Source organism: Kryptolebias marmoratus, linkage group LG7 (genome assembly GCF_001649575.2).
Source record: "Kryptolebias marmoratus isolate JLee-2015 linkage group LG7, ASM164957v2, whole genome shotgun sequence".
Lineage (NCBI taxonomy): Eukaryota > Metazoa > Chordata > Actinopteri > Cyprinodontiformes > Rivulidae > Kryptolebias > Kryptolebias marmoratus.
This window is the reverse complement of record NC_051436.1, coordinates 17,950,260-17,966,295: the sequence shown is the minus strand read 5'-3', so window position 1 is coordinate 17,966,295 and position 16,036 is coordinate 17,950,260. Positions and strand designations below refer to the sequence as shown.

General features: G+C 41.0%; 2 protein-coding genes across 3 annotated transcripts in view; both read right to left on the bottom strand.

The window, feature by feature from the left end:
* The window catches only part of nectin4a (nectin cell adhesion molecule 4a), a 28,133-nt gene extending 23,661 nt beyond the window's left edge, over positions 1 to 4,472 (bottom strand). Inside the window, exon 1 of one of the 2 annotated variants that reach the window (XM_017422100.3) lies at positions 4,098 to 4,472. In XM_017422100.3, the coding sequence (XP_017277589.1) occupies positions 4,098 to 4,152 (55 nt within the window). In that variant the 5' untranslated portion in view covers positions 4,153 to 4,472. The remainder of the gene's footprint in view (positions 1 to 4,097) is intronic. The other variant, XM_017422101.3, reaches the window with a different exon arrangement.
* Positions 4,473 to 7,905: 3,433 nt separating this feature from the next.
* fcer1g (Fc fragment of IgE, high affinity I, receptor for; gamma polypeptide) lies at positions 7,906 to 15,887 on the bottom strand. Its single transcript, XM_017422067.3, has 5 exons — positions 15,676 to 15,887; positions 11,081 to 11,172; positions 8,669 to 8,716; positions 8,209 to 8,232; positions 7,906 to 8,126 (listed from the first exon to the last, which is right to left on the bottom strand). The coding sequence occupies exons 1-5, from the start codon at positions 15,740 to 15,742 to the stop codon at positions 8,073 to 8,075; spliced, it is 285 nt and encodes a 94-aa protein (XP_017277556.1). The 5' UTR covers positions 15,743 to 15,887; the 3' UTR covers positions 7,906 to 8,072.
* Between the last annotated feature and the right edge of the window lie 149 nt (positions 15,888 to 16,036).

Genomic DNA, 16,036 nt, shown 5'->3' with positions numbered 1-16,036 from the left:
TTAAAAGAACAAGTCAGAACCTGAAGATTGTTGTCAGGAAATAAAAAGTCATCGTGTTTGAACCGTGATTGTCACAATAACTGATCCAACAGCTGCTGTGGGGATGGGATGGAGGGACGGACTGCTGGGAACTGACAATCCATGGTACTCAAATTAGGATTAATAATGTTGGTCATTTTAAAAGATCACTTTTATTTTAAAGACAGCACATTGCTTGCTGTTGAAAAATGACAAAGCTGTAGCCATTTTGGTCGAACCTTGAAAATACTGTTATGCATGATCACACTCAGGGTACAGTATGTGTTGTGAATGATTCTCAGCTACTACCACACCAAATTTTAGGTCAGTTTCTATAGAATTGGCTGAGTTACAGCCGTTTTTGTGTTAGCACCATAGTTGTGGTGGCTATCTTAAATTGGGTAGACTCCCAAAATCCATCTAATTTCTTGCAGGGACTAATTCCTGCAAGTTTCATTCAAATTTATCTTGTGGTGCCTGAGATATTTTGCTAACAGACAGACACAGGGAATAACAGAATTAACCCTTTCAGCAGTGGACAATAAAGGAACTCTAACATTCCTGGGAGTGTTACCAAAGTCTTCAGAGTTTAGTCTTTAGGTGAAACCGTTCAAGTAGCTGATTTGTTGTGACATTCTGTTGTGTAAGAAACTAAAGCAGGAGTTGATTAAGACCTTTATGATCACTGCAGGGGGGGGGGGATGTGATTCATGGGTTTCTCATCAGACCCGGTGAGTGTACTGCAAAGACAGGTGTGTGGTTTTTGTGTCTGAGAATGTGTGTGTGTGTTAATCGTTTGTAACCCTAAGGTTTGGAGCTCTGGGAGGAATCTGCCTGCGCTGCATTACTGGAATAACCCTCCGCCTAGCCTACTTTCATGAAGGGAAACGAAGCATTACCCTGTCTGCTGCAGTCTGCCATCAGGGTGACTGAACTCCAACAGGAGTGTTGTTGATTCTTTGTCGGACCTGTCCCACATCCTTTATTCTGACTGGGAGCTCTGGCCTACGAAGTGCCAGAGGCTAAAATAAATAGATTGTAGAGATCAGTTCCTTCAGCTTAGGATGCCGATTTGCAGGTTCCTAGTGCAGCAGGTGTTGTGCTTAACTTGGTGTGAAGGAGAAAACAGAAGTGAACACAACACTGGAAGTGAAACACTGGTTTAAGGACCGTCTAAAAATTGTAACATTCTGCTATATCTGTCAATAACGACAGCAACATTGTCTGTGGTGTCACTTATATCATAACAAACATTTATCAATCAGACATGCATGCCTCCTGGTAATGTTAGTCCAACAGTATAGTTAGAAAGTTGCACATTTGTATACTTTTGGAGATTTTTATTTTTTGTGTGTGTATTACTTTGTTTACGGTTCATAAGGTCCCCTTTCCACTGGCCCTGCTACGCTCTCCACTGCCTACACCACCTGACGGAACATGGGCGGATTGTGGCAAATGTTGGAAAGCCCCCTTCAGCGTGAAGACAGTAGTGGCGCTGCTACACTTTTAAGCCAGAATCTCACTGGGCTGCGACTGCTGGCCACTAGTCTGAAAACATCCTTCGCGAGGAAGTCTCCAAAATGTCTCGAAACGTTTGCAGGGTTTTTCAATTTTCCAACAAGAGTAACAGAGGCTTGCAGTTTTTGTGGCTTTAATTTTAAACATGCAAGAAATTTTCTTTCAACGTAGTTGGAGAGTTGTTGCTGAAGTTTTAAACCCGTCTCAGTTTTGTTGCAGGAATCCTAATTTAGTTTTCGTTAATTAGAGCAATATCTGTTTTGGACACATGCATAACAGCCCCAAATGTTCACGTCTAACCATGACAATATTAGAATAATTATTTAAAAACTGGTCCAGATCTGCTCATCTTCATTTCAGATGGAACTCCGGTGGATTCAAACATAAACGTGGGGTCGGCTGCCAAAGTGGGCACCCAGCGAGCGGAGGTGATCTGACGTGGGCAGAGGTGTGCAACAGAATAATCCTAATGGTTTAGAATGAAAACAGATCATACTAAAATAAACTACACTAACTAAACTGAGGCAAAGGATTTTTACAACCTCTCTGGCAACCTGGCATGTTCCATATTTGCCCTATGGCAGGAGGTAGAGCCCCCACGTGCAAACAAAAGCTTTATAAAAATCAATTTGTCACAATTTTGTTCAACTTCTAAATATTGTCTCTGAAAGCTGAAGGGGGTTGTGTAATATGTGTCCAAGTACTGTAGTACGTTCTGTGCAATAAAGTGATCATTTTTATGTAATATTTTTATAAATGGAAACTGGCAGACTATGTACTATGTATGTTTCTAGTTATTTATGGATATTTTGTGAAATAACACGGAGCCATAGAACCATAATAAAAATACACACACACACACATATATATATATATATATATATATATATATATATATATATATACACCACTGCATCATATTGTAATGTGTTGTATTAAATCTTGTTGTATTTTGTCATATTTTCCAACATTTGTGTTTGCAACATGTGTCTACAAATTTTGACAATTACTACCTATTACTGTATGCACCGCTTGTATTTCTGGCCATGCACCTTTTTTTTTTGCCCACCTGTGCCCACACTGTACCAGCCTCAGCTCACTTTGTACCCACCTTGGCAGCTGTATCCCCCCATTTATGATTTAAGTCCCTTTTAAAACCTTTTCTGCTTTTAACCCACAAAAAGTAATAATAATCGTGATAATGATGATGATGATGGCTAAGAAGCCATTTAACAAAGAGCCTCATCAGATCTCCCACTCAGGGCTGTAGCCTCGGATGTTTCTGTCTGAAGGTGGAATCTCACTGAGAGCAGCATTTGTGAGAGAGTCTCCAGAACACCTTGCGGCATTTGTTTGGTTTTTAACTTCCTCGTGTGAGGCAGATCATAGTCTTGTTTCTTGAGTTTTAAACTTTTTTCAAACTAATCGCAGGCATTGCGAACTGGTTTTCAAGAGCCCTATGGTTGTATTCTGACACCTGGAGCTCTCCTCTGACAGAAAAACATGTCCAGGTCTAAAAACCACACCAGTGATTAAAAACAAAAAACTGTCAATCCTAGCTTCATTTTAAAGAGTGTACTGCAGCAGATTAAATCATAATCTGTGGGTCCAAAGTGGGCTGAGGTGTGTACAATGTGGTTGGGGGGTGGACAACAAAATAATGTGTACGGCATAAAATGCAGTTATAAAAGCTGTATGCATGAAAATAAAGCCGTTCAAAACAGCCACACGGCTCACTGGTCACTTGGTTGCAAACACTTACAGCTCAGTGAGCTTGTAATGGAAAAATTTTATAGTTTCTCACTATTTTGAGTCACCAACTAGTCTCCAGATACCTCCTATAGGCAGAGTTCCTGTGGAGGCATCAAATGCAGCTCTGGTGCTCTAGAATTGTGGAAACTAAGCTGAGAAGGGTTCAAGACAGCCACAGCTACTCTGGGTCTCCTGAGAGAGGATTTGTTGCACAAACGCTTTGAACACGTTCAAAATTCAAGCAACAAGATGGCCTCTGTGACTCAGGCAAGGAAAACAGAGAACCGCCACGAGCCTCTGCGCTGTTCGCCAACAGAAGCAGCTGATGGTGGCGTGAGGGGCTGTGCCATACAAATAGGACAGTCTACAAATGCCTCTTGACCCAGTGGGTTTTTACGATTCAAACACACACACACTCACACACACACAGAGTGGAGTTCATGCAGTTCCTGTGTATCAGAAGTGGGATTGGTCAACTGCAACCTGTTCTTCCTGAAGTATCAGACAGCTTTACAAGTGTTTTCTAACAGCCAAGTACCTTTGACAAAGGTTGGCCACGTGCCTAAGACTGTTTTTAGCCAAACTCTGCAGATTACAGCTGATGAATATGCATGAGTCTAAGTGAAGCAGGTTTTACTCCTAAAAAAAAAAACGCACATCCAGCAACCTTCGACTACAGATGTTAGTAAGTGTTTGATGATGCGTGGAAGCCCTTCCAGATGTTGCAGACTGTTGTCTGTTCGAAGTTAGTTAAACAGGACGTCACAGCAAACCCCGGGCCCTTCCACTGACGCACTGATCAGACTTACCGCGGATCAGGAGGACACAGAGACACAGTGAGAGGCTGTCCAGCAGAGATGTCATCCTCCTCGGCAGGTACTCCTAACTCTGCGCACGTTGGGCCGATTTCAGCGCTGCGGTGAAGCTCATCAGCCCAGGTAATCTGATCCTAAACCTCAGGGAAACGCGCTCCCATGCCCCCGAGCTGTCAGATCTGTCAGATCATCCTCGGGGTGTGTTTGAGTCCTCAGAGAGCCGAGTGGTTTCCAAAGAGCCGTCCGGGTGACAAAGGCCCGTGAAACGTCTGTTTCTGTAAGCTCAGTTCAGCCTTGGAGCTGGCGGAGCGGAGAAAAGAAGGAGCAGCATTATCTGTGTGGGATACACCTGTTTGTGCGACACCTCACACTCCCTCCCTCTCCCTCACCCACACACACACACACACACACACACACACACACACTCATATTCAAACCAAGACCGACTTTTCCGGTTTGGCCGAGGCAACATGACAGTTATTTTCTCGTCTTTACATGCTCGGGCTCAGAGGAGAGGCAGGTGAACGAGCATGCCCCAGAAACCAGTTTAAACTTTGTCCAAGTCGCACTTAGAGCCATCCTGACAGCAGGACACCGAAACCAAAGGAGCCTCCCCCCACTGAAGGAAACGAATGGGCCCTTTTAGTTTTTGAAACATAATCCCAAATCCTAAAGAAAATTCTGGTAGGAAGAAACTTTAAGTGCAAATAATCACACACATGTTTAAAAAAAGGTTAATTCTTCTACACCTCAGGATTTATCAGGACACTATGCTGAGCTTGGTTACTTTAGAAACTGTCTTACATAACCTGAAACCCAAGGGAAGCCCATTTCTGCCACAGTGAAACCGAATGTTGATTAAATGGTAAATGGCCTGCACTTGTGCAGCGCTTTATCTAATCCAAGGACCCCAAAGCCTTTCAACTACAATCAGCCATTCACCCATCCACACACTGATGGTGGTGAGCTACATTGTAGCCACAGCTGCCCTGGGGCAGACTGACAGAAGTCAGGCTGCCATCACACCAGCACCACCAGGTGAAGTGTCTTGCCCAAGGACACAACGGCTCAGACGGACGGAGTGGGGGTTCGAACCAGCAGCCCTCCAGTTACAGGACAAGCCCCTACCTCCTGAGTCACTGCTGCCCCTTAAGTTAAAATAATTAACATTTTAGGATCTCAAAACTATGACAGCATGTGCACATATAGTGTACAATATCATACTTATGTCTTAGCATCTAAAATTAAAGGGATGTTCTGTCTAATAGTTATCAGTAGTTAGTTCCTTATCAGCCGTGACATCAGTCATGGACAAAGAGGAGAACGAGGCAAAAGTCTTCATCCAGGCTAGGCTAAAGGCTAGCCAAATAAGGGCCTGTGATTGTTTGTTTGTTTTTGGTTTTTTCAGGCTTATGAAATACCTCTTCCTCAAAAACATCACACCAGCGTGAAAGAACGCTATGGTAGCTGATGTTAAACTTCTACATTTTTGGCACGACACCGTTTGTTGAGTGTTCCTCATGTTCCTGCACTAATGTTTGTGAGTGGGGCGTTAGACCGCTATATGCAGACGACAGTCAAATGTTTCCTCAACTACGAAGTGATGTAGTCACGACCTCAGCACCAGCGACATGATACACATGCTCTGTGCTCAGCACGCGTACGCTCACAGTGCGGGGGAAAAGGTCATCCCTAAAACGGTGTCCCTCCTGTAAGTATTACTCTCCTGAGTCCCAAGCTTCTGATTGGTGTGCATTTTTAATTTCCACTTCTTCCATAGAAGAACCTCATGAACATAAAAGGAGTCATAAATATAAATATGTATTTGGACCAGGACCCCCGGGTCTAAGTTGAACAGAATGAAATACTGAGGTGCAGAAAGCCACAGTCCTCAGGAGGATCAGGGGCTCAGGAGGTTATATGTAGAATTTTTTTTAAATAAATATAAATTTAGGAGAAGACAAGCTGCAATGGTAAATAATATTATCTGTCAATAAAAAGCTAAAGTAGACAAAGACCTGTGTGATTCCCTCACTCCTGTATGGCTGTAATTTTCAAATCATTCAACAAGGCAACAAAAGCAATCTTCACTTTGAAAAGGATTTTTTTTTAAATGAAATCTCAGGTTTTCTCACCAAAATTGCCTGTGTGTGGATGGGAGGTGCAAACGCAGCAGAAAATACAGTTTATAGAGTATTTTGAACGGATCGTACAGTGTGTTTCATTTAAAAGGCAGAGCTGAAGTTCAGGAACAAGACTTTATAAAATCTCATTTTACTTCACTGTCATAGAAAAGTTAGGATGCTATCTTAAAATGATAACTTATTAGACCAAAAATGTCAGAGATGCTGTCCTCAGTTTGACCCACGACTAAAAAGTATTTGTATGTTTTAACTTTTTACATCAAAACTGACTATAAAGCTCAGATTTATGACTCCAAACACAAATTATTTATAAATCTGAACTTTTAGGCTCCATCCAACTCAGTTCCTCAAACTCCTGCTTTGGCACATATGAAAACTTTAACTTATGATGTTGAAATGAGTTTCCACACACACTTGTAATTTCTCTCTGTGTACTTTTTTTTTTAATCAGTCTGATCTAAGTTGAAGTGATGGCGTATTAGCAGTTAACAAACTGTGCAGGAAATGTAAAACCACCAACAGGAAATGGTTGTTTTTATAAACTGTGCGGTCGGCCTGGAAGAGCTTCAGATGAGAAAAAGAAATTAAAACGATTAGGGCTGTCATTTAAGGCAGATATGTCTCTCTTCTTTTTTCTTCTTTAATTGTTAGTATATCTGTGAAACCTCTTAATAAGTCTTATGTTTACATGTAACGGCTTCATGACTTCTCCTGTGTTTAACAAACACAAAAAAAACACCATGACTGCCATCGTGTGGTTTCAGATAAACACTGCTCATCAAATCTACACTTAAAAGACCGAACTTTTTCAGGATTTTTTTGTCCTCTTTAACCTTCACTCTGCCATCTTAGCCCACACAAAAAGAAAACTCTGTTAGTCATGTATATGTTGTGAATAACTCTCAGCTACTTTCACTCCAAATTTGAGGTCAATATCTATAAAATTGACTGCATTATAGCCATTTCTGTCTTTCTAAGGTCAGTTGGCTGTGGTGGCCTTCTTGAATTAGGTTGACTCCAAAAGTTAATCTGTTGTAGCTGCACATCAAATGATTACTTTGTGAAAGTTTCGTTAGAATCTGTCCAGTGGTTCCTGAGATATTTTGCTAACAGACAGACACAGGGAAAAACAGAATTAACCCTTTCAGCAGTGGACAATAAAGGAACTCTAACATTCCTGGGAGGGTTACCAAAGTCTTCAGAGTTTAGCCTTCAAGTAGCTGATTTGTTGTGACATTCTGTTGTGTAAGAAACTAAAGCAGGAGTTGAATTAGACCTTTATGATCACTGCAGGGGGGGGGGGGGGTGATTCATGTGACACACAAACCCAGATACAAACATGGGGAGAAACATTGTTTCTTGCCTGTTTTGCCTTTCAGCAGCAGGCGATACGTTGAAAGAAATGGTTCATGATGTTAAATTTACATTCTGACCAGAAGACTTTTTCGTTTGGCCTAAGAGAGGAAGTTCCAGAAGTCAGCATATATATATGTATTTATTTATAAGCATTTTACTTGTCAAACATATACAAGCTTAAAGGTTATCTTCAAAACAAACAAAAAAAAAAAACAAATTAAATATGTGCAACAAAGCAGGAAGAGTTTCTTCTGCAAAGCCGAGCGTTTCTGAACCTCCTTGTCTGAAGCGTCACGCTTCTCTTTTTCACATCGTTCCTCTGCACGTGGAAAAAGCAAATGGGGAAGCAAACGCTGGTGTACAAAAGCAGAACGTAACTTTTAATATTTTAATGTATAAAAAAAAGTGGGGGGGGGGGGGTAAAATAATAATATTAAAGAGAGTTGAGGAAAAGTGGCCGTCGGTGGTGTTACTTCTTCATGCCGATGGTTTCATACGTGTCCGCGGTGTGAGGGGTCAGACCCTGAGGGAGGGGGCAGAGCGTCAGTGTGCACTGTACAACACTACATCCCACTCAGGTTCGACTCAAACATTTAGAAACTCACCGTATATATGCCCTCCTCGGTACCCTGACGGGAGAAGGGAAGAAGAACGTTAGATGCAGTGAGAATAATGAAATAATAAAGAAATGCACGCGAAAAGAGAACCAACAACCACCAGAACACAGCACAAAAGGGAACTCTCACAGCGAGCTCAGGGTGTGTGCAACAAACTCGTAAACAACAAACAAGAAAGAGCTGCTGTAGAGGACCACTTGGTATTAGCTGAGCTCACCACACACACACATACACACATACACACACAGTGGATGCATATGGCTCATTTCTTTCTTTATCTCTCACTCATGTCCAAACCTCATGTCCACTGAGGTTAGCCTCTGAGCAGCTCTGTCTCCATTTAGGCAACCGAAACTCGAGTCGGCGCGGCGGTTCGACGTCTCTCTGCTCACCGCGCTCTCTAAAGAGCGACAAGTGTAATTTTAGCCAGGTGTCCGGTCATGCTCACCTGCTTCGGCTTTCCCCTCTCGAGTTTGGCCTCTTTAGCATTGGAGATCTGCAGAACGTAAAGGGAGAGAGAAAAGACAAGCTCAGAGGCTGAAATGGTAAAAGAACCACGCTTTATACTCAGAAAAGGATGCACAGCTGCATGCATGTTATTTTACTGGTCTTTCTTTGCCAAGAAACTCAAAAATATCTTGTTTTTTATTTTAAAAATAGATACGTCTCTAGTTTCAACATAAATGTTGACTATGCTTCAATGTAAATAAAACAAATATATTGATGAAATTGGGACAAACAGCTGATGTGCTGTGGTAGGATTTACCAAGACTTTAGGTTTCTTATGGCCCTGAGAATTAAATAAATAAATAAATACATTTAATGCCAATAATTATAAGAGTAAAAACAACAGCGCTGGTTTTTACAGTGCGTTTTGACTCAGATGCAGTAAATTAAGCAGAACCTGTGGTTGCAGACAGAGAAGCACAGCGCCTGAAACCAGAACTGTGTAAAAAATAAACACGACTTGTTAGATCGACTACAAGTAATGAGATCCAAGCTCTCTAAAGCGCGTTGTTGGGTTTTATTTTTTGTGCTTGGATTTATCATCCCTTGTTTAAAAGATTTAATCTGTTTATTTTAAAATAAACTCTTTTTTTTTCCTCGACAGTCTGTAAGTTTCTGCGGCTCGGCTGTTTCACTGAGAACCAACGTGAAACTGAGAAGCAGCACGTGTTTCCCTGTAACCCAGGATTTTTAATATAAACTTTGTATTCATTTTAAAGTGAGACTCTGTGGAGAGGTTATGAACAGTTAATATCTTACCTGCTGTAGGCAGCTCTTTGATCGACCTCAGGTTGGAGAGACGGAGTCTAAAGCCCTACTGGCAGGGGATTAGTTTTACCTAGGGACCACATGCTATTTGTATTTATTACAGAGATTGTCTGTGTTGTTAATCCCATGCGAATTGGCCATGTCAGTAATTTGTAAAGTAAAAATTCCCCACAAATTTCCTACTATGTTTTTATGAACTCCGAGGTCCTGTGATAATAATCCAATGCGACTAGGCATCTCGGTGATTTGGACAGAAATAAGTGGGATCCAATATGTAATTAGGCAGATTTTGTTTCCTGGGCGCATTTTTATTTGCTTTTGGCGATGGAAGCTGCATTGGAGTGCATAGATAACCTTTTGTGTCCAGGGCCAGGAAAAACCCTATTGACCCATAATGGCTGCTATAAAATAGAAAAGGCTGAAGAGAAGGAGCAACATCACATGCAAATGGTGGCTCACATCATGCATTGTTCTATGCGGTAAGAATAATTTTCTTGCTTGTAGCCTACGATACAGCTGGCTAATGCTAAGTGGATGTTACGCAATATGCAGCGTGTTAACATCGTATTCGGAAGATGTTCGTAAATTTCAGCAAAATCTCAAGCTTCAGTTATCCCGTGCGAATGCACCACATAAAAACCAGATGTCAGGGAGTAATTAATTTATTACATGTGGTCTGTAGGTAAAACTATCCATCCATCCATCCATTTTCTTTAACCGCTTCTCCATTCCGGGTCGCGGGTAGCTGGTGCCTATCCCCAGCAGTTAGGTAAAACTAATAGGGCTTAATTCTGACTGAACTGATGAGCTCTAGGCTAGTCTGAGCGGGGCTAGATGGCTGTTCTCTTAGAACAACACAGTTTATACAAGTTTTAATATTTCAGCCTTTATGTTGTCGGGTTTTTTGGCAGAAATATTATAAACTCCTGATAGACATGAACCAAAAAGTGCTTCGCTAGCTGCTGCTGCTATTTTCACGTGCAAATAACCACAGAATTCTATGGAAATAATTATGTAATGTAATTTTGTAGCATTCTTTGAAAACCAGTATGTCGTTTTTGAGAAAATGTTCATCTTTAAGCCTGAAAAATCATTTAAAAAGGGGCCTTTATGCGTGTAGATGATAACATAAACTGGAGGAAGACTTCTGCCTCTTTCATCAGACTCTGTGCTCTCTGACTGATGTCCCGGCTGATAAAGTACTAACTACTGATAACTATTAGACAGAACATGGTTTTAAAAAATAACCAGACTATCTCTTTAAAGCCGTCTGCGATGGCAGAAATCCACTTTGCTCTCAGCTGTGTTTGGAGCCTTTCAGTCCTGTCGAAATTAAACTATTTCTTCAAACTGAGGTCTTACAAAAAGCCATCTACAGCAGGTAAGATGTTAATTGTTCATAACGCTTCCACAAAAACCACACTTCAAAACGCCCCCTTACCATCTCTAAAAGGAAAAACCTTAATAAGTGAGGGTTTCTGATTAGTATTCATTGTCTTTTTTAAAATGTTTCTCATGTTTTACACTCTGCCAGGTTTGGACCGTGGTCTGAACTGTGGTGAAGAGGTCAGATGTTGAAGCACACCTTGATCCTGCAGTAGAGGGTGGTCAGGATGATGCCGTACAGGAACAGGATGCCGTCCAGCACGTAGCAGATCTCAGGCTCGGAGAGAGCAGCTGGAGGGGGAAGAGAGAGAGAGGACGAGGTGTCAGGTGTGAAACCCTGGGAGAGAACCAAACGCACTCCTGGACCTGAACTCTGACTCTGACTCAAAGCGAGCGGCGCTCATCGACTTAGCAACTTTGACAAAAGTGCCTTATTAGGAAACGGCGAGGTCATCGATTCAGACGAAACAGGCAGCAGCCATTTCACAAACAGCAGCTCAGGGCAGGACTCAGAGAGCACAACGGGGTGAGAAAAACCCCTCAAATGGAAATAAATGGGATTACAGATGCATCAGACATGAATAAATCTGTGATTCCTATCAAAACAGGCATTTATTAGTCATTTAGTCAGGTGCCTTTGTTTGATACGACTCATAAAAATGTCATATACAGATTCTGTGATAAAATATCTGCAGTATCTGACTAAGATATTAATTATTACTATTAACATTTATATAATAAATATATTATAATTTAGTATATTACTCCCTGAGTCCTGAAGGTAATCGATGATGTCTGATCACTGCAAGGTCTGAACAAAGAAGAGCTGAGGTTAAAAAACACATTCAGAGAAATTACCGTGAAAGAGCGAGTCTGTTCAGAACAACAAAATTCTGACTGGGTTTATTGCTTCTGTCAGTTTTCCCACTGTTGAACAATTTACTGCGATGAAAACACCGTGGAAAGAAACAAGTATTGAAGGTATTTCACACGTCTTTCTTATTTCACGGCAACATCAGAGAGAAATAAGAACCGGTCACTTTAATCGGCTGTGGGATGTTTTTTTTAAACGGCTCAGCACTTGACCTGATGCAGAAACTCAACCTGCCTCACCTCTAAGAGTCCCCCTGCCTCTTCTTTAAACTAAAGATAAAAATGTTAGTTTGGATTTCATTAATATATCATTAATAATATATTGCTATTGTCAAACAAACTTATTATTATTAGTTTCAAACTTTTTCTTTTTTTATTATTATCTTTTTCACTCACGCCTATTTTTTCTGCCTCATTTACCATTCCGGCACGGTGACTCGGGCAAAGACGCCAAATTTAATTTTGGGGGGGTTAAAATCAAACTAAAAGAGTGAGGCAAATATCACCGTGTGTGTCATGAAAATTAATAAAATTAATAAATTAAAATGAAAAAAATAGTGGTATAAAAATGTCACTTTTTATAAGTCTGTAAAACTAATCACATTACATAAAATGCTTCACTTGTTGATGAAACAAATGCCGTGTATAAACCCCAACACTGAAATACTCTGAGACTAGGATGCAAACATCAGGCTGAACAGCTGACAGACATGGCAAGGATTATTATTAATATTTTCATTACTAATATTAATAATAGTTTTTCAGATTTCTTTTTTTGTGATAATTTAGTTTTCAAAGAGCAGCCCCTGCTCTCTCCCGGTCTACGCTGACACGTTTTGAAGTACGAACCGTATAAGAAGTTTAAAAGAAATGTTAAAGCTGCTGCCGGTGGCTCATTAGGGTCACCACAGTAACCACACGCCTGTGCTCGTCACATCCTGCCAGCGCTCCTCATAAGACAGGCAGAAAGAAACGTAGAGTCTCAAAACAGGCACTGTGTGAAAACTATAGGATGGACCGAAAAAGTTCCTAAAATGTCAGCCGTGTCCGGTCACCAAGCAGTAACTTATGCGTTTCTACGGTGTTTCATGTAGGAGACACGATGAGCTAAAAAGTCTGAGCTCAGATAAAATGGAAGTCAATGAGAGTTTGGGTGAACTCTGAACTCTAAGGAGCCTTTAGGAGAAAACCCAAAGTGCAGAAGCAGTGGGAGACGCTGGACGGAAAAAGGAAAAAATTCCCACGTTTTGATGTTTAAACTGCATAAGAAGTGTAAAGTTTGGAGCATTAAGAAGGCTTCATTTGCAGAAAATTGGAAAATTTACACAATTTTTAGGTTAATGAGCGACATCGTCACATTCTGAGTTGAACATCCTGTGGTAAACTCTTCACAAATTGTAAAACTTAAACTATAAGTGTAAAAAAAAACCTGTAAAGATATCAAAATGTCATTTCGCACAGGTATTGTTAATTTTGCAAATTTTTTTTACAATGCAGAAATACTGCTACCAAATGTTGAAGCAGAGAAACACTGAAGTCCTTTTTCTTTTGGTTTTCTCAGAAATCGAAGGAGTAATAATTCAAAAATGGATAAAAACAAAAGAAATGCCAAACATTAATACCTTCACTATATTATTTTTTATATTGCCACTAATAATAATAATAATAAAAACTATTTAATTTAGTATGAGTACTAATGGGTCAGTTTATGAGTTTAGATTTCAAGATTTACGCATTTAAAAAGGTTTTCTGAGTGATTTCTGAACGTTGCATGTGAAATATGGGAAACAACAGAATCAAAAGCAGGTTCCCGTTTACAGTCAGCGACTTCTGTTTATTCAGGAGAGATTCTCGACTCTTTCCATGATGCAATCATCCACCTTTAATGGCTGCTTCTGTTTCCATTACGTTACCAGTGATTGCATACGTACAAAAAAAGAGGTGGCACTAAACTGAGTGATGTGAAACTTTATTTGATAAAAAAAACGAGAAACTCTGCTTCACACCCTAAGCTTCTGAATTTAGCACTTTTTTTTTTCAAATATGACCTCATGATTTCAGAGACCATTTTGTCTTCTAGTTCTTATTTAACATGCTAAAAAATGGAGGCCAACACTTTAGTAACCACAGTGTTTTACTGTAACTAACGTTTTGTTGGAGGCAGTGAGAGAAATGCATGAGGAACAATGCAGTTCTCCAAACTGGACTCTTTATATTTTTGTTGTTTTAATGTAGCCTGAATGGAAGCATGCACTCAAACAAAAGGTGTGGCTCGGCCGGGAGGAACGTGAAATTAGTCCACGTAGGGTTTTGAATTACGCTGGTGAGTTAATGCATCAACAGAGAAACTCAAAAACCTCACAGGAAACAAAGACGAGCCCTTCAAATCCTCCTAAAGCTTTGTGCTGTTTGACCTGTCAAATAATCGTTGGAGGCGCCTCCATGACAACGTTTGGTGTGGTGGTAGCTGACATCCAACATGTCAGGAGTTTTTCTAACTCATTATATATATATATATATATATATATATATATATATATATATATATATATATATATTTATTCTTATTATTTTTGGACGTGGAGTATGAAAGTGTGTGTCACACAGACAGTTTCCTGTTGGCTCCTTCCTTTCCCCACTTTCGTACTCTGTAAAGATGAAGAGCACCACTTCCCTAAAGCCTCACATCACATGATGCTCTTCCACAAAATCAAAGTGACCTCATCCAACCCCCCCTTCCTCTCAGTCACATCCTGCCAGAATCAGACCTTTTAGGATTCTGGGTGCAGGTGGGCACACAGGGTTCGGTTCGGGCCGGTTTCTCCTCAGCGACGTGTTTCGGTTCCAGGTGTGAGAGAGATGCGGTGCTCCTTATCTGCATTCGCATCTCCTGTGGTCTCACTCCCACCCCCCCAGCACAGTGGGTTCAGAGGAAGCGACAAACATGCTGTTTGGCATCTAAAATAAGCATCACTATCAGATGAATACGTGACTAATACTCACACTTTTCAGTTTCTCACACTTCTGGAGTTTTTTTTCTTTTCTTTAGCATCTCACGCTTACAGCAAGAGCAAAGCTTGAAAATTAAAACTAATTTGTTTATTAAACCTTCCATCACATAACGGCAACAGAAGGAATAAAAAGCAGATTTCTCTGACGAAACCTTGAGATTACAGCCGAGGGGCAAAAAGTGGGGCTAAAGGTGTGTGGTTTGGAAGCTTTTTTACAGCTCTGACACACTAAAACCTGAAACACACAAGAAAAAATAAAAAAACCTCTGCAGATGAAGTTTAAAATAAAATTAATACAAAGGACTTTCATCACCTGCTTTGCTGGTAGATATTTTCTAAAGAAAAGGAAGAAGCGCTTCCTTCCGCAATGTCCATCAAAAAACCTTTTATTTTACGGCATCAGAGAAGAACAAAGAGGAAGTGTCTAATGAGGAAAACAACAAAAAAAAAAAAAGACTTTGGCTTTATCTGAGTTTTAATTTAAAGAATGGAATCATGGCAGCAGCCTAATGTGGTTTGGGTAAAAGGAACACTTTGGGGCAAAAACACAACTTTACCCCTCATTTAAAGCTGCACGTTTGATTTTCTTCTGTTATGTCACACCGTGTGGCACAGATACCACACGAGCTGCAGCACAAAGCAGAGGCAAAGCGAGCCGTGCTGACATACGAGGCTCTTTTGAATAAATTGGCTTCACAGGGTCAGTTTCTCTTTTCACAGGAACTCTCGTGTGGTGAGTGGCGTCTCCGCTGGCTACGCTGAGTGGAAGAAGGCCAAATGTCAAAAACAAAAGAAACCTCAACACGTCTCACTTTCATGTAACTGTCTGAATTAGGACATTTCCACTTGAAGTGATGGAACCAGCGGAGGGTTTGCAGACGCGACAGGTTATTTCTGACGACAAACTCACCAGCTCTCCCGAAGCACAGCCACAGAGGAACGGCCACCAGCAGAGGACTCCTGCCCCACGGAGCCATGGCGATACGGGTTGAAGCGGGTCGACCGGGCTCCTTCAGCAGACGGCGGGATGTTGTCGGTGATGGGGGGGGGTTACTCTGCGCTCTGGCGAGGGCGCGACTGCTGCTTTTCGCTCTTCAGGGGAAGTTGTGGTCTGAACACGAAGTCCATTTGTCTCAGATCTCATCAGACCACTCCCCCTTTTAACACTAAACCAGAGGAAGGACTTCACCACCCGAGGCCTTGGTATCTGCTGATACGTCAAATACGCGATTTCATAAGAAAACGGAGCAGTTTTTTTTTTTTTTTTTAAA